The sequence below is a fragment of the Epinephelus moara genome, chromosome 8, assembly GCF_006386435.1.
Source record: "Epinephelus moara isolate mb chromosome 8, YSFRI_EMoa_1.0, whole genome shotgun sequence".
NCBI classification, from domain to species: domain Eukaryota; kingdom Metazoa; phylum Chordata; class Actinopteri; order Perciformes; family Serranidae; genus Epinephelus; species Epinephelus moara.
In genome coordinates this window covers 37,943,705-37,968,624 of record NC_065513.1, presented here as the reverse complement: position 1 = coordinate 37,968,624, position 24,920 = coordinate 37,943,705, and the positions used below count along the sequence as shown (strand labels likewise).

General features: G+C 41.5%; 1 protein-coding gene across 3 annotated transcripts in view; it reads left to right on the top strand.

Annotated features, from left to right (window-relative positions):
• Nucleotides 1–3,551: 3,551 nt before the first annotated feature.
• The window catches only part of LOC126394777 (metal transporter CNNM4-like), an 81,380-nt gene continuing 60,011 nt past the window's right edge, over nt 3,552–24,920 (top strand). The window contains exon 1 of one of the 3 annotated variants that reach the window (XM_050051822.1): nt 3,552–5,014. In XM_050051822.1, the coding sequence (XP_049907779.1) occupies nt 3,601–5,014 (1,414 nt within the window). In that variant the 5' untranslated portion in view covers nt 3,552–3,600. The remainder of the gene's footprint in view (nt 5,015–24,920) is intronic. The other 2 variants (XM_050051823.1, XM_050051824.1) reach the window with 2 other exon arrangements.

Below are 24,920 nucleotides of genomic sequence, written 5' to 3'. Positions count from 1 at the left end.
AAAAGAGCAAAGTCTTTGCAGTCTATAGAACTGGCTTTAAGGTCCAGTGTGTAGGATTTCAGGGGATAAATTTGCAGAGATTAAATAAAATGCACGATCGCCTTAAAATAAGATTTTTTGTATTTTTGTTACTTTAGAATGAGTTCTTTTATATCTACATAAGGAACGGGTCCTCATTTATGGAGATCGCTTAACATGAAACTGCTTTATTAGGTATTTTTACCCATCACCAAGTTCATTGAGAGGAGGAGACCTCTGCGGATAATTCGGCTCCCAGTAAAAATCTCCTGAATGCTGGATCGTAAATTATCAGAGAAAACAGGGGAGCACACATTAGCAGGTGCTTTTTTCCCCCTGAAACTGCTTTATTCTGTGTTTTTACTGGTTTAAATACACATGTGTGTTTGTTTTGGAGGAGAGGAGACCCCTGGGAACAATTCAGCTCCTGGTAAAGACCTCCTGAACAATGAACACTGACGGAATTCTAAGTTCAGCTGGTTGCAATGTGCAATCCTCGCCACTAGATGTCACTAAAGTCACCTCAGACGTACACACTGTTCCTTTACGGGATTAATTTTTGGTTTGTTCTTTTGGCAGGGGTTTATGTAGTTTAATTTTGTTTTAATTTAACCACAGCAGACACAGGTGGCAATGCAGGTGACACAGATGATGACTTGATAGCCAGTGATGTGATTATCCCACAGGATGTCTTGTTATGTTTGGGAATGTATAAAAAGTGTTTGCAACCAGCATTCTTGTTCAGCCCCTGATGAAGATATATGTCGAAACGTTGGGCTTTTGATTCAGCATCAGAAAACACATAAAAAAATGCAGCTTTTAGCCACTTCACTGTTCCTAGGACCACATTTCTGCACAGATTAATCTATAGGACAGTGTTAAAGAAATTAACAGATTAACAGATTAATATTTCTTCTTCAAAGTTGAAATGAAGAAAACATTTTTTCTTCTCGATCCCACAAATCTGCTTTTTCTTGTAATAAACTACACCAAAGCTGGCATAATGGCTCTTCATGGACCATTTAAAGCACAATTTTAAGCCTCATTAATACTGTGAGGGAAGTGGAGCTGATTTCTGTTTGGATACCATCAGATTCACAGGTTTCAGGCTGCACTGTGGGGGATTTGACCACAAGATGGCGCTCTGTACTCAGTAAAGACATTTCCATACACTGACGTTTCACAAGAAAAATTTGATTTAAAGTCATTTTCTGTTTCTTCTGCACTCCTCAAACAAGTCAAGAGTCCTCCTGCACAATAATTCTACTTTTATCACCTACATACTTTTGAACAAAGCTCAGATTCAGCTCATGATTGAAGCAGGTGGGGTCAGTGTTCAGTGAAAGGTAACACACAGGTCATAGAGAAGAGCTGATACAATCATCGGTACTGGGGGACAGACTTTATGTGTGTTTCCAATTTCTCTCTAATACTCACATACATGATAGGTTCATGTATTCCCATATTTTCCACCACGGTCATTTATTAGAAATGCACAGAGACAAGAAAATACAGATAACAGAAAGTTAATTCAGACGCAAAACAAACTTCAATCTGTTGCCAAGCCTTAACCCCAAAACATCCTTCATTATAAAAGTCATACAAAAGTGGGATACACTGTAAATTTGAGATGTTAATGGGAAGTTGAGGTCATTTAATGTGATTATCAGTGTTGTGTGAACTTAGTCATGCATTGGTTGTTATCTGGGACAGGTTGACTCTGTATTTCCAGGGTCAAAACCAAAGTGAAGCAGATTTTAGTTGCTACGCTCTCCACCTGTGAAACAAGCTCCCTGAACACCTGACATCTGCTAAACTCATTCAAACCAGGGCTTAAAACGTTATTGTTCACTGCTGCCAGTAACTAGTTTTTAATCTGTGGCTATTTGCTTTCTTTTGCTTCTTGTCTTTATTTTCTTTTAATGCATTTTCCCTCATTTTTAATCATGTATTTACTGGTTCTCACTTCTTGTTATATTGTATTTAAAATGCAGTTTTAATGTTTTCTTAATGTCTTACGTTTAATGTGTTTCTATGCCTCTGTAAAGCACTTTAAATCGCCTTATGTCTGGATGGTGATATATAAATAAACGGCCTGTCATCATCTGTGCTCAAAATGTTCCATTGCATGTATCTCAGGTCGTCCTCAGTTGTGTCCTAACCTCATATATCAGAAGAGAAACAGTTGACAACATCACATTTTACTTAATTTTAATTAAATTCATTTGAACATCACACCAAATAGTTAGAGTAACTGATTTAATGTTGCTGAATGTGAACTTATTTCATATTATGTCCCAGAGAAAACGATTTTATTTATGATTTGACTGTTGTTTGAGGAACACGATAAAAACAAAAGTTTAACATTGTTTTTAATCTCATTAAGTCCTACAATCCTGTGCAGATTAGGAGACAGTGGGCTCCTGGGCACAGATATGCAACATGCCTCACCAGCTCTCCTACAAAGGAGCAAGACACACAAATTTTGTAGGGTTTTTTTCTTTATTTTTGACTGTTGTTTTGAATTTCTTTGAACTCATTATGCATCATTTTGTGTCATTTTTTGATATTTTGCATCTCTTCTCGGTTGTTTTGCCCCCTTTTGTAGTTATTATGTGCCTCTTTGCAGCTCCTTTGCATCTCTTTTTGGTCTTTTTGTGTCTCTTCCTGGTCAGCGTGTGTTAATTTGAGTGACCTTTTGCAGAAGAAGGCCAGGGTTCCCCCTAACACTTTGTGCCAGGTAAGCTGTTACCAAGCCTTAACCACAAAACATCCTTCATTATAAAGGCCATACACTAGCAGAGTAAACTGTAAATTTGAGATGGTAATCGGGACATGGGGTCTTTTATTGTTATTATTAATGTTGTGTGGTATTTCATAACGTTTCGTTTGTCATCTGGAACAGGTTTGCTCAGTGGTTCCTGGATCAAAACCAAGCAAGGTGAAGCAGAAGTCTTTTTGTATCTCTTTGTGGTCATTTTGAGTCTCCTCCTGGTCAGTGTGTGTTAATTTGAGTGACATTTTGCAGAAGAAGGTCAGGGGTAACACTTTGTGCCAGGTAGGCTCGGTCAGTAATCCATCTATAACTACAAAACAGACCTGGATATTAATTGGAATAAAGGTAATTGCACTTTAAATGCCAATCTGCTATGTCTGGTTGCTAATAAACAAAACAAGTATATATTAACTTTAAGTGTTGATCTGCTTTTATAAATGAAGTTATTTAATAAAATCATTGCTTTGTCAGTGCTCCAAAACGGATTATTTAAAAAAAATATTATTTAAAAAAATATATAGATAGATATCAGTCAGAAAATGGGCATTTAAGTCAAATTCGTAAATACATATAAATAAATATATATTAGTAAAATTGGTAAAGTTATTAAAAGACTCCACAGTCCACCTTAAAAGAAAAAAATATCAGTCGACCTTAAATATGCACACTGAGGGGGCTCGGTTGAGTGACGTCGCTCTCGCTGATTGGCTGAATCTTCGAGGTATGCGGGTATGCAAATAAGCGGGGTGGGCTCGTGGAAACGAGTAGGTGACGTCAGTTCCCCCTTCGCATAGAGCGAAACAAACATGGCGATAGACTCGAGTGGACGGAGGTTTACGCTAACTTTATTCGTCTTTTCTTGTGTTTTTGCGGGCAGGCAGGCCGAGGAGGTGCTGGCGGAGCCGAGAGTCACCCCCCGGATACTCGGCATGAGGCTGGAGAACAGCAAGACTCCGGCTGGGACCACCGAGAGAGGGGTTATTCAGGTGACCGAGGGCAGCGACATCCAATTCAGGTTCTACGGGCTCGACTTGCGCCCGAACACTTCGCGACTCATCAAGTTCATAGAAATTTACTCCAGCGATAAAGAGGATGATGATTTCGGCACGGTTATGTCCCCCTTCAATAGGACTTGTCCCGAACTCACCAAGGATATAGAAGTAAAGGGGTCCATGGTGGTTACCAACCAAAACACCTCCGGGGTGGTCAGCCTCCGGATCAAGCAGCTCCGCAAGAGCGAGGTGGTGAAGGTGTTCGGCTTGTGCGTCCGTGACCCCCTGGAGAAGGAGGAGACGTGGTACCTGCTGGATGACCAGGACGGCAGAGTGCGGGTGGTGGAGGTGGCGAAGTCGTTGCTGCCCATCTGGTTGCAGGTGATCCTCATCTCCTTCCTGCTCGTGCTGTCCGGCATGTTCAGCGGACTCAACCTGGGGCTGATGGCGCTGGACCCGATGGAGCTGCGCATCGTGCAGAGCTGCGGCACCGAGAAGGAGAAGAAATACGCACGGAAGATCGAGCCCATCCGCAGGAAGGGTAACTACTTGCTGTGCTCGCTGCTCCTCGGGAACGTCCTGGTCAACACCACTCTTACCATCCTCCTGGATGACCTCACCAAGTCCGGGGTCGGCGCTGTGGTCGCGTCCACAGTTGGCATCGTTATTTTTGGCGAGATCGTCCCGCAGGCGCTGTGCTCCCGGCACGGTCTGGCAGTCGGGGCGAACACCATCTATGTCACCAAGCTGTTCATGCTGCTAACTTTCCCTCTGTCGTGGCCCATCAGCAAGATCCTGGACTGCGTCCTGGGCCAGGAGATCGGTACCGTGTACAACCGGGAGAAGCTGGTGGAGATGCTGAAAGTCACCGAGCCGTACAACGACCTGGTGAAAGAGGAGCTCAACATGATCCAGGGCGCGCTGGAGCTCAGGACCAAAACGGTGGAGGATGTCATGACGCCCATCAGCAACTGCTTCATGATCCACAGCGACGCCGTGTTGGACTTCAACACCATGTCGGAGATCATGGAGAGCGGATACACGAGGATACCTGTGTACGAGCACGAGCGGTCCAACATCGTGGACATCCTGTTTGTCAAGGACCTGGCCTTCGTTGACCCGGACGACTGCACCACACTCAAGACCATCACCAAGTTCTACAACCATCCGGTGCACTTTGTCTTCCACGACACCAAGCTGGACTCCATGCTGGAGGAGTTTAAGAAAGGTTTGTGGAAATATTTATAAGTTAGAGACACATCTAAGAGAGTGATCATTAAGGCAGTGCTGTGGGAGATAGTCACATCTTTTACTTTAGTAAAAGTAGCAGCACTACAGTATGGAAATACTCCTGCAGTCAAAATCTTACTTAAGTAACAGTACAAAGTATAAGCATCAAAATATTAGAGATGTATTAATGTGTACATCACTATATAGAATTAGCCACTCTTACCAGCTGCAAAGAAGCTTAACTTAAAACCAAACATCATCATTTATTCACTGATTTATATTTTGTTTTAGTAATCCAAATCTGCAAAGTAACTAAAGGCAATTAAATCTAGTAAGAAGTACATATTTGCCTCCAGAATGTACTTGAGAGGAAGTATAACAAGTGAAGTGCCACAAAATTGTACTGAAATATTTGTACATGAGTAAGTGAGGACAGGAAGCAGGGATCTGTGTCAGGTGTCGCTGTCTTTCTCACCTGGAAAATACAGGAGGGGCAGAATTATCGACACCATACAGTAACCGTGTAGTTTATGTGGATGAAGCTGATAGCGTTTGGTTGTTTATGAGACTGTCAGAGGTGCAGGCAGTTCAGACACGAAGTGATGACACATGAAAGCAGCTGCAAAAGTCTTCAGTATCAAAGTGAGTTCAGTGGCTTGACCTTTGACCTCTGTGTGGAGTTGGCCACGCGATAAAAGAAGTTTCCATCTTGAGGATTGGGGATGTGTTGATTTATCCTACCTGAGGTTTTGTTGTTTGTGTCGGTAACTGAAAGAATCACCAATACGTGGTTTTTGTTTTATGGGTTTTATTTAATCCAGAGTGTCAGGATGAAGTTCAGCTTTGTGCAATGAACCTGACATGACTTGGCTGTGGTTGCTATGTGCATCAGGCGTTTTATTCGGAGACAGTATCTGTCCGCCAGACTCCCTCGTGTTCAGAGTATCTGAGTGGAAGTCATATTAGTTTTACACTTCAAGCTGGCGTTAGGCTGGTTGTATTTTCTCTAAGGTTCAGGAGGAATACTCAATTAAGCTGACATCTTTATCACTCACTATGTTCTGCCTGTAGACATCCTTGGTAGGATCACAAAAAGAGAAAGGTTTATTTCCTACAGAGTGAAGAAATGGTGCTGTTAATTTAAAGCTGTGTCTCTGACTCAGCTGACAACACCACGTTGAGGCTTTTTTCAGGAATCAAATGTAACCGTGCCTGCGTTTTGCGATGGGCGATATCAAAAACACTTCCCTGTTTTACTTCTCTGTTCTTGCTTTGCTGCCTTTCCTCTTTTAAAACACACACACACACACACACACACACATGTGCACACTCCCTCTCTCAGGAGGACGCACACACACTGACGCCATCCCCTGCAGGGATGTATTTTTCCTCTCTCAGGCATCTCGTATCAAGGTCACAGACAGTAGAGACACTTGCTGTGTCTATATCTCAGCGTAGCGAGGAATGAGCGATTGCCTTTCTGTCGTAGTAACGAAGGTAAAATGTGACTGAAGTTTGCCGGCAGCATCAGCTCCGCGTTCATACCAGTATGATGAATGCATCGTAACTTACTAAATGCTTTTATTTCACATCTTTCCACCGTTACTAATCTCAGATCGGCCGCTGTAGATTGACTTTTGAGATGCTGTAGTGGTGCACGGCGCTGTGTGACATTTGGCCAAGAAATGGCTCTGCGGCTCATCTTAGTAGGCTTGGCTGGTGGGAGGGTTTGGCAACAAGCTGCAGTGCCTACACACACACACACACACACACACACACACACACACACACACACGCACACGCACACGCACACGCACACACAGAGTCCAGCTGCACAGAGAGTTGAAAACAATGTACACTGGCTCAAAGCTTGGCAGAGAGATTTACTGTAAAGTAGTGATGAGAACACTCAGTTTCAAAGTGTTGAGTTTGAGGTTTGTGAAAATTCAGGAGGCCCTCAGTGACTACGTTTACATGCACAACATTTTGCACAGTATTCCCGTTTACATGCAGCTGATCAACGTGCCCTAACATGTCGTTTAACATGTTAAAATATAGAAAAGTGGAACAACTGGACTGCTTGTGCCATTTTGCTTCTTTGCAGCAAAATATGATTTTTACAAAGTCTCACTCTTTCATTCCTTCAGCCACCTTCTTGAAAAGGTCGGCGTTGGGATATTTGCGAATATCCAAAAACCTGTTAATATCAAAGTTTTTCATATTGTTTAAAAGTAGGTGTCTTTCTCCTTCTGACAGGAAATGTTAGCTTCTCTTTTTTGCATGCATCTCCACCCAAGAGCAAACTATTCGCTGGTTGGTTTGTGTACAACACACAGAGCTGACCATAAACAGATAAGAGGCATCAGAACAACATCAGCTGAGATGCATATTCTGAATGTGCTGATTCTGAATGTGATTAGGTCTGAAAAGGCGTGTAAACATATTCAATGCTGCTCATTACTGGTGGTCAGACATAGACAACACTATTTTTTTGAAGATCTCAAAGTACTAATAAACACTTTCACAAGAAATGATGTCAAGCAAAAGAATAAGGCTGCAACTAATGACTATTTTTATTGTCTATTAACATGTCCAGTAGTTTTTGGATTAACCGATACGTTGTTTGGTCTATAAATGAAAGAAAATGGTGTAAAACGTTGGTAACTGTTTGCCAAAGTCCAAGATGACGTCCTCAAATGTCTTATTTTGTCCACAACCCAAAGATATCCAGTTTTCTGTCATAGAATAGTAAAGAAAACAGAAAATATTCGCATTTAAGACGCAAAAATCAGAGAATATGAACTTTTTTTTTCTTAACAAGAACTACTCAATTAATTTAATAGTTGACATTCAATCAATTTATCGTCGCAGTTCTACTTGGTAAAAGCACTATGATTACTTTAATACCAGTGAAAGTCACGTTCAAGGTAAGCTCAGTTGAATTTAGACGTCAGATACAGTTTTAATTGCATTATCAAAAGGTATTGTACATTGACAGCTTACTGGAAATAAGACTCAAGTGCTCCAATATAAATGTGAAAACATAGCACATCTCAAAATTCCAACTCAACAAGGACAAAATACTCATATTCACTCATGTATTTGGCTCACATCACAATATGACTCAAGACTGAAGTGCTGTTGCTGTGTTTTGCAAAGCTGCGGGCAATGCAACTGCTGCACTGTCTTATGAATCTTGAACAGCTTGAAACCAAATGTTTGCAAAATGCATAAAGAGAACCTAACAGGTAAACTGCGAGGCACGACAGAAACATTTAGATAGAGGATAGTGTGGGTGTGAATGTTTGGAGCATCTGTTGCAGGTGAAGGTCAATGTAAATACAGGTAGCTCAAAAATTAACCCTGTGTTTCTGTTGGATCGGTGCAGTCCATCTAAATGTGGCCATTGTTTTCGCTTAGTCACTTCATCAACACTTTTACTCTGATTTTTGTAAACACAGAATGTCTAGTAGCTTGACTAACAATGAGTACAGTGAGACAGAGCCAGTGCCAGGTGGTTCTTGTGAAGAGGCTTCAGCTCCAAAGAGAGAACTCCAAAATCTGGAGGTACATAATCGAGGAACTGTTGAGATAATTTCCTCCTAAAGCAGCCTGTTTCTCTCTAAGATTAAGTATGCTGAAGATGTCTCTGGATTAGAAGCCCCTTTTAAATAGGAGTTGTGCAAATTTGCAGGAAAGCCCAATCAGTCTTCTTTCAGCATTGGCAGTATAAAAACAAAATCGGGGAGTGCAGCAAAATGCCGCCTGCCTACTTTTGTTTATACAGAATGTGCCTTTTTCGGGGCAATGGGGGGCGTGAGCAAGTAACAAAACATGTAGCTCAGCGTGTGATGTAAACAGTGACACACTCCGAGGGAAGCCGCGGCTGGTCAGTCCTTCGGCGAACCCTCATAAGTCGGCCCGTTCTTCACCGNCAACAGCCCCTCCCGTGGCGGAAGGGCGCCTCGTTCTTTTTAAACCAAAAAGGTTCCACCAATATGTCTACCCTACGAGGCGGAAAATTGGGCACCTTGGATCAGCTCGCCAATCTGGCTCTGTGTGTCTAAACGCTCACAGCTTGCTGGCAAAACAGCCCAACATTCGCATGTAGGATATCTTTGATCCAGCTGTGTCAAATGCTCATCATAGAATGTGATGAGGGGAAAGGTCCAAAAACTTGAGATGAGTTTCCCCTCCCAGAAACCATGTAAATGCATAACCACTAGGTTTGAGTGGCACTTCATGCATAGAGGAGAGACTGCATGATGTATTTAGTGAAGAATTACAGGGCTGAAATGTGACTGTGTTATTTTAGCAGGTTGTTTGTGAGAGCAGATCTTATCTATTTCCTGCGTTTCATCTAAATACTCATCAAGTGTCTGGTAGAGTTTTGCCTAAGAAAACATAAAGGAGGTGATAATTTCAAATGTTCTTATTCAAAATGATAAGCAAACAGGCAAAGTCAAGAACATAAACAGGAAATTTATCTTAAAGACATGATAATTGCTTGCTGAAACTATTTAGTGGATGTTGAAAGTCGTACTTTGTTCCAAAGGAGTTGTAAAACAGTTCTTAGCCTCGACACTGTGACCGCGTTGATGTGGTAACATGCAGACTTGATTGGTTTCTCCTCTGACCTGACTCCCCGCTCACATCTCAAGTTTCTGTAACTTGCTGCTTGGCATCAGTTACCACGGTGATGGCATCCAGCAGCGTCAGTGTGTGTGCACGACCTGTTTCTTTAGGTTGTGCTATTCGTGACAAAATCTACTCTGTCGGCACAAGATTTCGAACTGTTTCCCTTCGAAGTTCAGTTCTGAATCGAACGCTAGGAAAGTCATCAATACTTTAGATTCTGACATTTCTGCTTCACTCTGTGTGTGTGTGTGTGTGTGTGTGTGCGCTCAGCAGCCTTTTCAGTCAACATGATATGACCTTTCAGGTGGACTATGAAATGACCTTTTTAGATGAGATGAAATTTTAATGACAGTGGCTGTCATTGCAGAAATAGCCACAGCAGACATCAAAGAAAAAAAGAAAGTATAGGAAACTTGTATGTGTATCGATATATGAGGATGTAGATCGTAGAAAATAGCGGTGCAGGTTGTGGAGCAGGCTGAGAGCTATCAAAATCCCGGATAAAATATGCCTCTCGTGTGCTCTTCATCGCATGCAGGGTGGTTTAAATTCATGCACTCTGGACATCAGGCATAATTTAGAAAACACACAAACACAAGTGAACCATGAATTCACTGGAGGCACATCACACTCTGTCAACAGACTGTCACATGTTGTACCCTCAAGCAGTGTATTGTAATAGCCTGCATTTTGGCCTCAGGGTCTTTAAATAGTGCCAGGATAGGATCAAGGGAAAAATGTATAAGACAATCCTTCCTTTGTATCTTTTTGTTCTAGTTTTACCATTTTTTAGGATTACTGTGCAGCCAAAAAATGCTATTGTGATTAAAAAAGGACAACAAACCTCATTTTCAGTAGCAATCTTAGTCCTTACTGTAATCGTTTTAGCCATTTTAATCAAAATCTTGAAAACTTAAGCAATTAGTTGAACGGAATATTATTTGCCAGGTATTTTGGTCATCATTTTAAATCACTTTAAGCAAAATCCCACTCAAGTATTGTGTTCTTGGTCTTTAATGATGTTAAACCACATGTGTTTTGAGTGATTATTAAAGTTTGGCTTTGTCATTATACGGACTAAACGATTTTTCTGTTAATCGAGAAATTAACTTGCATATATGTTGATTATCAAAGTCATTGTTAGTTGCAGCCGTAGTTGAGCACACAGCCAGTGGATATCTGTGAGAGGACAATGTTAACAACAGCTCTCTAGTGATGGCACTGAATACTGCACATATGTGGGTCATGTAAACCGAGTGCTAATTCTCGTGGTCACTTGAAAGTCACTAATGCAGGAATCAGTTTTGCATTTTGCATATTTGTTTTTGCCTATCACTTTTGGACTTTAAAGCCATGTACGTAACTTTTTTCATGTATTAATAGCTGCCAGTGTGAAGGAATAATAATGTATGTTAGAAACTGAGACCTTCCCCGGCCTTTTCATTTGCCTTTAACATCCTGTGGACCCTGTGACGTCTTTGTAAAGGTGTCGGGATGAATTTTTGTTTGCGTGTTCCTGAGTGTCTTGCCTCTCTCCAGCTCCACTACAGCGCTAACAGTGTGTAACAGCAGCAAATGTTAGCTAAGTAATGCAGTCTGCTAACATCAACAAACGACCAGCACCCACCACAACACAGAGTCCTCACTTGATGTTCCTGTTAGTCCCGTAGAGAAAAAGATTGGACTTCCGAGTGATGCTGGTCTGATCTCAGACCGCCCAAAGTCCCTGCTGTATCAGCACACTTGTGTTGGTTGAATTTGAGTTGCTACTGCAGCTATGGTCCAAGCTGCTTTCTGCTCCCCTTTTGGGAATGTAGTGTCCTGGTGGTGGGGAGTGAGGCGGAGGGTCTGGGGGCAGTGCTAACTAGCTAATTCTTGTCTCTTTTGTGACCTGATAAACAGTAAATCCATCAGATTCAGTGCCCCATGTCACAATTTTAGTCTCCACTGGTGCTGAAAAGAAATCTCAACATTAGAGGAAGTGCTGACATGTGAAATTTAGTGTGATATTGTGGTTTTAGCAGGTTATGAATAACTAACGTCAGCTCGCTTGCTAATGCAGACAAATTGTGAGCTGGCTAATGTAGCAAAATACAGTCAGATCAATGCAACATAGCTTAGTTGCAGCTAGCAGGCAACCTTAGCTTGCTCTCTAATGTTATTGCTAGCAAAATCCTACCTGAGTGGTACACATGATACTAACTTATGTATTATGACAAATGGTGTTGATCTAGCCAACAATAAATGATGCAGCTGTACAAAGTGCATTGCAGGAATGAAGTTATTCTTTATGACTGTAATTTATTTTCCAGCATCTTATCAACATGATGCAGGTCAATCACGGTCAGCCTCATGTTTGTCACTGTTTTGGCCGATGCACAGGTGATCTCTTGTACCTGTAGAGTCTTGTACTTGTACTTTAAATTACAATATATATCTGGCAAAAGTTAAATGTCTTGTTTGATATGGGACATCACAGGATAAAAGGCCACAAAGTTTTCCTGGTTATTTTTGTCGATATTTCAGTTGTAAATAAGTAGTTATTACCGCACTTCTTTGCACTATTAAGTATGGTTTGTGAAACTAAATAGGATGGGATGTGAGTCAGTATGCAGGTCAAAGACTATTAGACTAAACACAACATTCCTCTTGAACACTTTGAGCCTCTCCAGGAAGTGAACCAGCTTGTGTTTTGTTTGTGGTTGTCAGGACCGTCTGCATTGTCTGCTGTTTATCAGTGTTTGGTCACTTATCAGGCCACCCCACCCAGCCTCGAGGGCCCTGGCATGTGTGTGCTACGGTTTAATAACCGTTTGTCTGTTAGATAGTGCGATAGATCTTGAAAACATTGATATTTAAGTGTAATTTAGTCGGCCAACCACTGGTTTGATTCTGGCATGGATTAAAGATGTTTTCAAAGTAGGTCACAACACTTGTTTCAGATCGTATCACAGTGACAGAAACAGTTAGTTGATTCATTGATAAATGGGAATTTATTGAGTTATTTTTGAGGTTGTTTAAAAAATACAAACATTCACTGGCTCCTTAAATGAAAAATTTTTGTGCTTTTCTCTTGTGTTGGACAGAACAGGAACTTTGACACTTCGTACTCTGGAACCATTTGATGGCCGTTGTTCAGTAATTTCTGGCATTTTGTAGACTGCTTTAGGCTTGTGGAGAGCCCTTAAACTAGGCAACAGATTTTTGTTGCAGTAGACATCATACATGTTAAGCCCAGTTCAGACCAAAGATTCGCGACGAGATGAAACCGTTTTAGGACATTGCAGAGAAAAGTTGCAGCGGTGTGAACTGTCCTGTTTTGAGCTCGACTCAATTCGGCTGATGGTGTCACCTGCAACCAGCGTTGCCAGGTGGGAAATGTAGGATTATTGTACCAGAGACTCAAAATTATCGTATTTTGAGGGAAATTATCGTACATCTGTCATAACCAAAATAACAATCCTACTGATGCGCTATAGGCAAATATAGTCACTCTAGTGTTTACTTTTTTGGTTTACTTTTTTTCCATTTTCCTTGCTTCTGTTTTTTCTCTTCTTCTTCTTCTGTTTTGAATCTCATTCTCGCTCGATTTCCTGACAGGTCCTAGCGCCTCGTGGGGCGAGTATAGCTGACCATTCAGCCAATCGTGCTCATTGTTCAGAGACAAACGTCACCCGTATCTCACGCTAAGCAAAGTCCGATTGGCTGGAAACATGTCACATAGGAACAGATGCCTTCAGGGCTCACAAAAAAACTCTGGCATACTGATTACAACCACACATTCATGAAATGGACAAATTATCGTACATTTGGCCTTTTTTGGGATTACTGATCGTACATCGTACGGAGGTCCAAATTATCGTACACCTGGCAACGCTGCCTGCAACTCAGTTTTTCAAATCACCAGCGGCTGGTTTTAGAAAGTAAAGCACGTCACCTGTTTTAACAGCCAATTGGCTTGTGAAGTCCGCGGGTGAAGTCAAAGTGACCGCAGACGGCATGTTCGCTTGCTGCGTTTTTGTTTTTCATTTTTCATCACTACTATAAATGCAGCTGTAGCCAGTATCTCACTATCACTATCCTCATTCATATTTTAAGAAGCTACAAATTATACTCAGCTACAAAATAAACCTAAAAAGCTGCAAATCAGAACAGAAGTACAGAGAGTTGTTGCATAGAGATGATACTCAGAATGGCACATTGCAAGTAGCTGCCTGTTTCAACTTGTCTCATTGCAAATCTTTGGTCTGAACTGTGCTCTAGTACATGTAAGTCCCTGTGTGTGTGTGTCCCACTGGCTAGCTAACCGCCAGCACTCTGCACTGTGCTCCTACGAATGATGTTGTTGCAGATGCATAACACCCACCCTCCGCTTCTTTCCAGTTTAACACCGTTAGCTCTGTTAGCACTGTTCGCACAGTTTGTGTTGTTAGCTGCTACCTGCCAGCTCAGCCACTCTGTATTCAGAGTGCAGACAATCCCGGCTGGATTCTGAATCATAAATATGCTCTGAGCGTTTATACAGCTCCTTGAACTGTTCGCTTTGTCATGTGCTCTGACAGATTGGACTCAGTAACCTTTGAACCACACTTACACACCCATTTATGAGAGGGATCTTGTGACACTCCCTGCGTGTACACACACACACCTATATATTTGCTTCACATTTGACCACCTCCATTTACTACATTCTTTCCTCACCCCCTCGCCTGAACTCTTAATCTAACCTAAACCTAATCTTAACTCTAATCTCAACCTTTAACCCAAATCCTATACGTGAACCTGACTTTTTAAGACGCGGGGGATCAGGAGTGTTTTCGCCGTTGGACCCTTTAAGTATGAAAGAGCACATAGTTTTACAACTTTTAGTCAAAGATTACCCAGTCTCAGCCTGATAAGGTCGTCACAGGGCAGACCTGAATCTCCACTCCTCTTTTTGTATAATGGGTGTGTCTCATTCACTCACTCTTCCCTCCATCTCTCTCTCCAATCACCCTGTTTCTCTGTGTCTCTGCCCATCTGCTCTTGTTCTTCAGATTTCTGTTTTGCCTATCAAGTAGAGAGCAGTTTGAAACACTCTCAGCAGCGACTGAACGTGATCGAATACTAATAATCTCTATTGCTGCAAGAAAAACTGTTTTGTAGAAAGCCGCTATTAGGTTATGCAATAACCTCTATATTCACATGGAGGTGTGCCGGTAAACTGAAAACATGGGAGGACTCGCAAAACAAGAATCTTGTAGATAACTGAACAGCCTGGAAACCAGCCCCTCCTAAATTATTCACTGAAAGCTGTTTATGAATAAATTGAGGCAGGAAATGGGCCGTGCAGTTGTGGCATTGTGCTTTGTTGTATTAATTGTGCAAGGTTCAGAAGATTGGAGACTTTTGAACTCTTATCTGCCTCCATATTTTCTTATTTGTTCAGTACATTTGTTATCTGAAATTAATATAAACTGTCTTCTGGACTCCTGATTTAACTTCACCCATTTTCAGACTGATGGCTGTCAAAAACTACTTCTAAACATACAGTATGTGTTCAGTTTTTGATCTGAAACTCATCAAATATGCGGTACAAAGTCAGATCTGAACACTTAAATCTGTGTTTTGTTGAGGGATATGAAGGGTTAGCATTTGAAGTGTATTAGACACAAACAAATTTGGAGAAGTGTTGAAATGGATGTGGTATCTTTTATTGTGCGTCTTTGTCTTTTCAACATCAGGTTTAGTCCACAATTGCATAAGAAAATTGCTGTGTTGCACCCTCAAAAACAAATGAAACATCATTCTGATTGAGCATTTATTAAAGAGGGCCTATTATGTTTTTCCTCATTGTGTATATCTGTGTCATATACACAGTGTTACAGGATGTTCATATTTAACGTGGCCAAAGTATCAAATAATGAGGTAAACATATGTATAAGTAATCCCTGTGAGCAAAGATCTCAGGCTTCAGACCCCTCTGAATACTCTGCTTCCAATATTTTTTCTCGACTTCGGCTACAAACTGACGTCAGCTCAAATCAGATTTCTTTATATGGTTATCTACTCCAGGTATGTTACTGCAAGTGCTTACTTTACATAGACTGCTACATGTCGCCATGTGCTGCCATTGGGGAAACCTGGAATCGTGGTGGCAGATGTGAATTTCTGTAAAGGAGAAAATACTGCTATACAGTCTCTCCAGGAGAGATGCCGTGTCTTTTAGGGCTGTAACTAACGGTTATTTTCATTGTCGACTAATCTGTCGATTATTTCTTCGATTAGTCAACTAATCATTTTATGGAAAAATGTGTTAAAATGTTGAGAAATGTTGTTCTGTCTCTCCCAAACCCTAAAATTACATCATCTAATGTCTTGTTTTGTACTCACGCCAAAGGGTTTTAGTTCACCGTCATGGGAGAGTGTGTAAAGCTGCCAATATTTGAACGTAAGAAGCTGCAATAAGAGTATTTTGGGTACTTTTAAAATACTTTTCTATGAAAAATGACTCAAACCGATTAGTTGACTACTAAAATAGTCACCGATTATTTTAATAGTCGGTTAGTCATCGATTAGTCGACTAATCGTTGCAGCCCTAGTGTCTCTAACCGCCTGGAAAACGCAAGGACACTACTCTGTGCCAACTTTCAAGGACATGGAGTGTTGCACATGGTTGCGTCTGAGGTTGCTAAGCGACCATAACCAGTATCATAGCCTACTTACCAGAAATCCTGAGTGCAGAGCCGATCTTCTTCCAGGTGTTGTTTTGTGAGCGTGTATTAGGGCAAAAATCTTGTCTTTGGGACAGATGTTCCACTCTCTGGGCCGAATTCACGAAAGGATTGCGTGGCTTTTGAGGCCTCTAAACCGGTAAAAATGGAGCGAACAGATACCGTCTAATTCACAAAGCACGCGCAGAGGTTGAAATGCTCCACTAACTGAGCTGCCAAGCAGATTGCGTCTCGGTGCTCTGGTGTTATTTGCACGTATTTAAATTAGGTAATATGCATTTATTTGGCACAAAAATTGCCCCTTTCTATGCAAATGAGCCTCATTGATAAATAACGTCTAATTCACAGCTCCTCTGTGGAAGCCTCTCGTCCAGACTTTCCAGTGATTGTGGCAGCAGTGATCGTCTGTTAAATCAGTCTGTAAATAATATTTTGACATTATTATTATAATCATTATTATTTAATGGCATCCAAAGATATTGATGCGTTGAACAGGTGACAGTCTGCGGTCGTTCTCAAAACGCACTTCTGTCACGCACTTCAAAAGCAACTTTAAATAATTTATTTTACGAAACGGGGGAAACAAACGTGAACAAAAACGGTTCTATAATTCATATTAAATTCAAAACATAACGAAAAAACAGCTACAAGTGAGAGGGAATAGTGATAAAGTGGTCAAACTTCTCTGACTCACCAGCAGACATCACTAGGCTACATGAGGGTATAGCCTACAGTATTCAGTACTTTGCCAAACAAAGTCTAATTAACTAATACCAGCGCTAATAGCCACACGCTGTTAAGTGAAACAAATAACTTTGCCATGTGGCTTATTGCAATCAGGGGCAAATCAGGGGCAAACTGCACTCAGCTGCCAAACTTTGTGGGCGTGTTTGCGCCGGTATATCATTAGCGCAATATCCTTTGTGAATAGGACGTTAAGACGGAGCAAACTGTGGGTGCAAGTGAAGTGCAATTCAACGTGCTATCAGCGGCCGCAGTTCATTCTTTGTGAATTCGGCCCTCTGTGTAGCTCTGCACCAAAGTGATCAACTTCTTCTTCATATTTACCACGGATATATCTGCTGACTGTGATTGGTTGGTCCTTGTCACATGACATGTTGTGTGCGCTGCTGTGTTTCAAAAGTTGATCTCAGTTTATCTCAGGGCACAGCTGTCGCGCAATGAACCATAGGTGCTTTAAAACGTGTGCACGCATGGCAGCATCGCAAGTCTACATTAAAAACAAAGAATTTGAGGGCGCAAAAAACGCAGCAAGTGTACGGCCCCTAAGACTACTGCTGCAGGACGGGGAGCTCTGTGCCTAGTAGTTACACATACACACGTTGACAGGGCTAACTGTTAGCATTACACAGCTAACGTTACCCAGTGGTTATTGACGGGTTTAATGACAGAGTTGAGCCGTTTTGGTGTCAGTTTGAGATTGTCATAACCATTAAAGAGCTCTGTGTCGGATGTTAGCTACTTTGTTAGCTTGTGCTAACTGTGCAGAAAGCTGCAAGTAAACTTCTACATGCTAACGTGTAATCTTTGTTGCCAACATTGTTAATTTCACCCAAATTTCAGATCATATTCCTGCTGAAACGTGTCCTGTTGTGTTTAGAAGCTTTTTACTGGTGATTTTTCACAGTAGAAATTGCCACTGTTCTCCGTTATAGTCATTATACAGTCCAGCTGCAATGACGGTGCAGGGACGGCTTTTTTGGAGGGAGGCTTAAAGAGACTGGCGCTGAAATGGCGTGTCTCAGTCATAAGGTGAAGACTGGTGTTCCAGCACAGACATTATAAGGAAAATAAAGTGTTTTTTTTAACCATTAAAGCATGTAAACATGTTCTAGTAGAAATCCAGAATACAAGTGTGAACCTGAAATGAGCATCATAGGTCCCCTACAAGAAGTGGATGGAGTTGGAGTTGGAAAGATGGAGTGTCTGACTGTCCTTGCCACAGGCTCGAGTCCAGCCCACGTCGTCCCCTCCTTCTCCTCTTTCATGCTTCAAACTGTCCTGTCACTGAAAGCAAAAAGCCCCAAAATAATCTTAAGAAAAAAGACATGATGGAGTTCAAACTTAAATGTGTGTGATAAATAAGGTTTTGTGTCCTCTTCACGCAGGGGTCATTAAGGCTTCCTGCTGTTCCCGTCAAACAAGTTAGGAACAGTAATGCTAGAGGGGTTAGCAGAACCAGCCGCAGCTAGTACTCTGGGCAACCAGATTCAGAAGCTTTCTCTGCCACTGTCATTGTTCTGCAGGTAGCTGTGTGTGTGTGTCTGTCAACAGATATTTGACTTTCTGTTTTTTAAGAGACAACCCCTCAGGTGTTCTGCTGAGTCACAGAGTAAAAGCACACGCACAAACCAACATTCACTCACTTGTGCTTTATATCAGCTGACTCCCTGTCTCCAGTGCTCTGATTTCATTTATGGAAGGCAAAACTTGAATGATTGATTTAGGTCTGCAACCACCAGCGTTTTATTCTCACTGTTGCGGGTGACAGCTTCTAAAAACACACTTCTTAATCTAAAAGACAGGCAGCTACACAGACGGATCATTCTTTCATCTCTTAAATAGGTTCAGTGCCAGATATGAAAATATATTCTTACGTTGCCTGCTGCTATTTTTAGGCTATAAAGCACATTTTGTTTCACACAAGAAGCTCTTTTTTTCTCAGTTACTGTCACACCGTCTTCCTCGGCAGATTAAGTTTACACAGTTACAGAAGTGAAGGAGGTGGTCAAATTTCCATTTTTCTGAGCACTTTATAGGGAAAGATTCACCCTGAAGTCTAAAGTACATATTTTACCTTTTACCTGTAGTGCTATTTATCGGTCTAGACTGTTTTGGTGTTAGCTGATCAGTGTTGGAAATATTCGTCTTAGACATCTGCCTTCTCTTGAATATAATGGAACTAGATGTCACTCGGCTTGTGGTGCTCAAAGCGCTAAAAAAATACATTTGAAAAACTCAACAGCAGCGTCTCTTGACCCGGTTACTCAAGATAATCCACAGACCTTGTTGTGAGCAGTTTTATAGGGATGTGCGGTAACATTGGTACGTTATCGTTATTGGCCAATAATGGCTTTAAAATGACCTATCAGAATCGGCTAACGTGCTTTTCTTAATTTGCACAATGAATGAATATTACATACAAGTGCTGCACGATTAATCTAATCGCAATCACGATGTCAGGCTGTGCGATTACATAACCGCATAAAAAGCTGCGATTTGTGTGACTGCCTATCCTGTAGTGTGTGGAGTTTGTTGACATTACACCCACAAGCTATTCTGCTGTGTGCAGAACGTATGGTCAGGTGTGCAGCAGTGAGTGACCAACATAGACACTGAAGAAGAGCATGACCATGAACACGCTGAGTTGGTGGCGAAAAAAACCCCAACGTCTATTATATGGCGATACTTTGGATTCAGGTACGGCGGCGTTGAACAGAAAGACGTGCTGTGTAAAACTTAAAAAGTTAAAGTCGCCACATCCCGTGACAACACGACCAATCTATATCAGCACTTGAGACAACACAGCACAGGGAAAAGTAGGAAGAGTGCATGCGAGGGAAAGCCGAGCCGTGTAACATTAAAGACAACGAGACAACTGAAAGCCGCCAGAGCCTCATAAAACAACATCCAAGCACAGTTACGCAAACATTTGTAAGTGCCACGGGGAAATCATGGACTCCATAACAAACTATATAATAACAAATGCAAAACTGAGCAATTTTGCTCGGGCTCAGCCCACTTGACATGCTGCTGTGTTGTGTTACGGCCTATTCACTTGCTGGAATTTGTCATTTACGTGACAATGCCTTAACACAACACAGGCAACTGAGTGTGTGTATGGTGCCATGCTGCGCTGCTGTGCGAGCAGCTTGACTGTTGATGGTTATTTACACTGTCCATCACAATAACTATGTCAGGTCAGGTCAGTGCCTCCCTAATATAATGTAGGGGAAACACTGAATCAAGCAAGAAGACTAATGATACCATTTATTATTATACTGTAATCGCAAATCGCGATATTGTCCACCACAATCGCAATCGCACATTTTTCTCAAATTGTGCAGCACTTGAAAAGTATTGTATTTCAGGTCTCAATCTGCTGGTGGGCCATCACGATAAGAGTATGCATGTATAATATGATGTTAAATCCACGACAGAAGAGACTTGATGATAACTAAAATTAGGTGGGGATAAAAGTGGATATCGTTCAAATAAGTTGCCAATTGGCATTGGCAAAAAATCCAGTATTGTGCATCCCTACATTTTGATGTATTGGACAATTTTTGCTCTACCGAACGACATCTACCAACGGTATAACCACTCAGAAGGAAGCGTACATCTACTCATAGACGAGAGGCTCGTGCTTGTGACAGTGCGAGACGTAAATATTAATGGCGTCCTCCTCTGCTGAGCTTTAACGTCAACTAGCTCAGTGGTGCCAGGTGAGCTAGCAGTAGATGCATGCTTCATTCTGCGCGGTGATACAGTTGGTGGGTGTAGTTTGGTAGGAGGAAAATAGTTCCTACATTAATTGTGCTTTTCTTAATACAACACCATACAATCATTAATTAAGAACACCATGCACAGAAATGTAATATAAAAGAGACATATAAGAAAGTGTAAAAGAACAACATTAAATATTTAACTTATCACTACACCACATTTTGCAAATTCTTTATTCTTTATTATTCAGGGTCCGCATTAGTTGCTAACACAGTAACGACTGGGGGTCCACACAGAACGCAAGACAAGATATTAAATGATCACATCATAAATAATCCTCAACATCAATAAAATTAAATGAAACAAAAACAAGAGACAATATTGGTAATCTCACATTCACAGTGTCTCCTCATCAGTGGAGGTAGCAAATGTGGCCTGTCTCCGAATATGGGTGGACCTGGACTTCACAAACCTTCACTCCGCCTTATCGAGACTCCAACAATCAGCAGCTGGAAATCAGTAGCAGACAGTTTTCTCCCTGATTCTCTCCCTTCTTATCAGCCGCCTGCTGCTTCGCTCTCTTTTCCTGTCTTGTCGCTGTAGCTTGAAGTGCTGACGGTGCAGCCGCAGTCCTCTCAACTTCAACTTTTAGTGTGTTTGTTTTGTGTGTGTATGTGTGTGTGTCACACCAACACGTCCAGAGAGTTGTGTGTCGTAATGATATCAGTCAGCATGAAGAACGAGCAGCTCAGCACAAATGACTGGATGTCTCCAACACAAGCACGCACAACTTTCTTGTCTATTTGTTTGAATGGAGGTTTTGCTACACATCATATTACATAACACTGGGCCGAATATAAACGTAGTATTTCTCTTGTGTCAAAAACTATTTTGGAAAAAGAGATCGGGCTGGAGGCATTTTAGTTTCAGATTTTATGGGCAACAGGGTCAGTTTGGTATCGGATTTTTGGTGCTTTCGCCAAGACGGTACTCTATATATACATACTGGCCTCAATATTAACACATTTTCTGCACACAAACAGCTCGGCATAAGTTAAATAAAAGTTTTAAAACAAAAACCAAAGAGAATGAAATCAGGCGACACCTGATCAGTTATTTTTATTATCAGCTAATATGATGAACACATCTTGATTAATCGTTTGTTTTAAAAGATGTGAGACAATTGTGAAAAAATGCCCATCAAAGTTTCGTAAAGGTTCGGACACACCAAACCAAGATCAAAGAACGAGTGGCAACAAAGGCCGACTGTTGTCTGTGTCTCAGCCAAAAAGTTGCACTTCAACACATCACAAAACCCACAGTGCACATACACTCTGCGCCTGCGAGAGGAGGCGGCGGTCGTCTGTATTGCCCGACGCCCCACTTTCCAGCTCCTCTCGAGGAACCCCAAGGTGTTCCCAGGCCAGATGAGATATGTAATACCTCCAGCGTGTCCTGGGTCTACCTCGGGGCCTCCTACCAGTTGGATGTCTGTGTTCGTGTTTCAAAAAGGGAAACAGGAAGACTGACAAGACAGATTCAAGATGCTCTTTAGTCAGTTAGCACATTAACAACACAATCAAGGTTGAAAGAACGAACAATATTTACCATGCGTTAGCGAACAATAACACAAACAGTTATGAGCTGTTTCTGCTAAGGGGCTCAATGGCTAAAAAATTATCTTAAAAATAATCTTAATCTTAGTTTGTTTCGATCTTGCGCCCCCTTAAATGTAGTCATTTTGTCCTGTCCTCACTTCTGTTTCTCTTGTCATACACTAAGCCAAACTGCCAATCAGAGTGACTTCTGTCACTGACGAGCTCTGCTGGCTCCGACGTCAATTCAGTATTCTGAATCAGCCAAAAAACCACTGCCAAGGGCCAACGTTGCGAGCCACACCGCAAAACTCACCAACAGCCTGACATTGACCCATGGCCGACAGTTAGCTTGTTGTCTCAGGACCTTAAGTTGACATACAACAATACTAGAGCTGCGACGGTTAATCAGTTGATTTGTTGAGGATTAGAAAAATAATCTGCAACTATTTTAACTATGGATTAGTTGAGGTTGCTCAGCATTCTCTGGTTGCATCTTCTCCAATTTGCTGCTTTACTCTGTTTTCTATCTTTTTAAACTGCATATCTTTAGGTTTGGGGGCCGTAGCTTGGACAAAACAAGACATTGGAAGAAGTCCCTCGGGCTTTGGGAAACTTTGGTGGATATTTTTCATCATTTTCTGACATTTTATAGAACAAATAGGATAATGAAAATAATCTTTAGATGCAACCTTTGATTGATGCTGCAATAACTTCCAGCAACTGTATAATCCTGACTCAACGGTGAATCTTCTGTGCACTGTTTTGGTGTCTAATAAACCTTCAGACTTCAACTTTATGGTTTATATTTCATCTCCTCAGTGATGCTCTTTGGCAGCATGTCCACACCAATGATCCCCCCTTGAATTTATTTTTTTGTATGCAGTGCTGTTCCAAGTTTGAATCCAGTTAAAAACTTAACATGTCAACACCTCTGCTATAGCCAGAAGTAGTGAGCATGTCAACACCAGATGCAGAAAGTAGTTTTGTTTCAAACAATCAGAAATGAATCTGTTATGCAAAATAAAGCTGTGTCTTTACAACCTTAAGACCAGAGTAGATGTATCTGCACCGGGCTTCAGTTTTAGCTGGAAAAACAGGTTGGAAGAGCTTGAGCTGTCCCACACAACAAGCGTTTATGTGTGTGTGGACTGTATTTATGCAAGTGTGTGTGTGACTGTGTATGAGCGTGCATATTTGCAGCCATGCATTTTTGTTTCATCCCTGCACAGCGTGCATGTTTTGCAGCTGGTGGCTGTGGTCACTGCCGCTGATATGTGGCCGGCCGGTTGTGTTTTGTGCATGGGAGGTATGCGCGTGGCATTCCTTTCCCATACAGACTCATCGCTCTCCCCCTCGCCCTTTTGTCGTCAATGTTTCATGTCAACAAACAGGCCAGCTCGCAAGCTGGTGACGGAAGAGCCAGAGGGCAGAGAAACAGACTGGAAGGTCACCCAACCTGCTGGGAATATCTGTGTGTGTGTGTGTTTGATTATTGATGAAATGATACTGACAAAAGCAAACAAATCCTCAGCTATTAAGAGCTGCGAGCAGGTTATCGAGTACCGGAGCAGACTCGATAAGATTGTGTGAAGGCAAAAACATGGCTCTAAACTGCTGAGGATGTGTGGAAAGGTGTTGTTCGTATCCTTGTCCATGTTGCGTTGTGTCAGAGAAAGAGAAGCTGCAGCCTGAAGCTCAGCAGAGTTTAGTGTTTGTGACAAAGGTCAACGTGTTTCTCGGTTCCTGTTTCGGCAAACTGCTCTTCTCTGCTCTCACACAGTTTGCTGTGTCCTGATTTTGGAGGAAATCTGTGGGTGTTCTTCTTTTTTTAGCACAAAATGTTAATCATGAAAGCCTTATTACAAGTCAATTATAACCCATCTACAGTACAACGCTACTCATAGATAATCATTTAAGGCATTTGTTCAAGCAGAAACGTCAAACATTTTCTCATTCCAGCTTCACAGTTGTGATGATTTGCGGCACATATTTGTTTAAGTGATGGTAAACTGAATACCTTTGGATTCTGGACTGTTTGTCAGATGTAAACAAGCAGTTTCATGACTTTTGATGGACATTTTTCACAATTATCTGGCATTTTATCGACCAAATTATAAATCAGTTATCTATCAGATCAATTAATAATGAAAATAATACTCAATTGCAGCCAAAGAGAGATTACAGGGTTCAACGCCAATTTGTTTTCTTTCCACTTGACTGGTTGGGCAAGTGGGTCAGCAATCTACTTGCCCAAAGGCAGTTATCAAATAACAACAAGAATTAAAATTAATTGTCTTGTTTAATCTTTCGCCCACATCATCTCATGCTACCCAGCTAAATTTATGCTTCCAGGATAATTGAAATGTTCACTTTAGCTTGAGCTCATAAACTTTGTCTTTACATGGTTGCCATTTTCTTGTAAATGCCCGATTAGTACCTTACATGTGCAGCTCTCAGGGAAGTGATATGGCTCACTCCTTAGCTGATT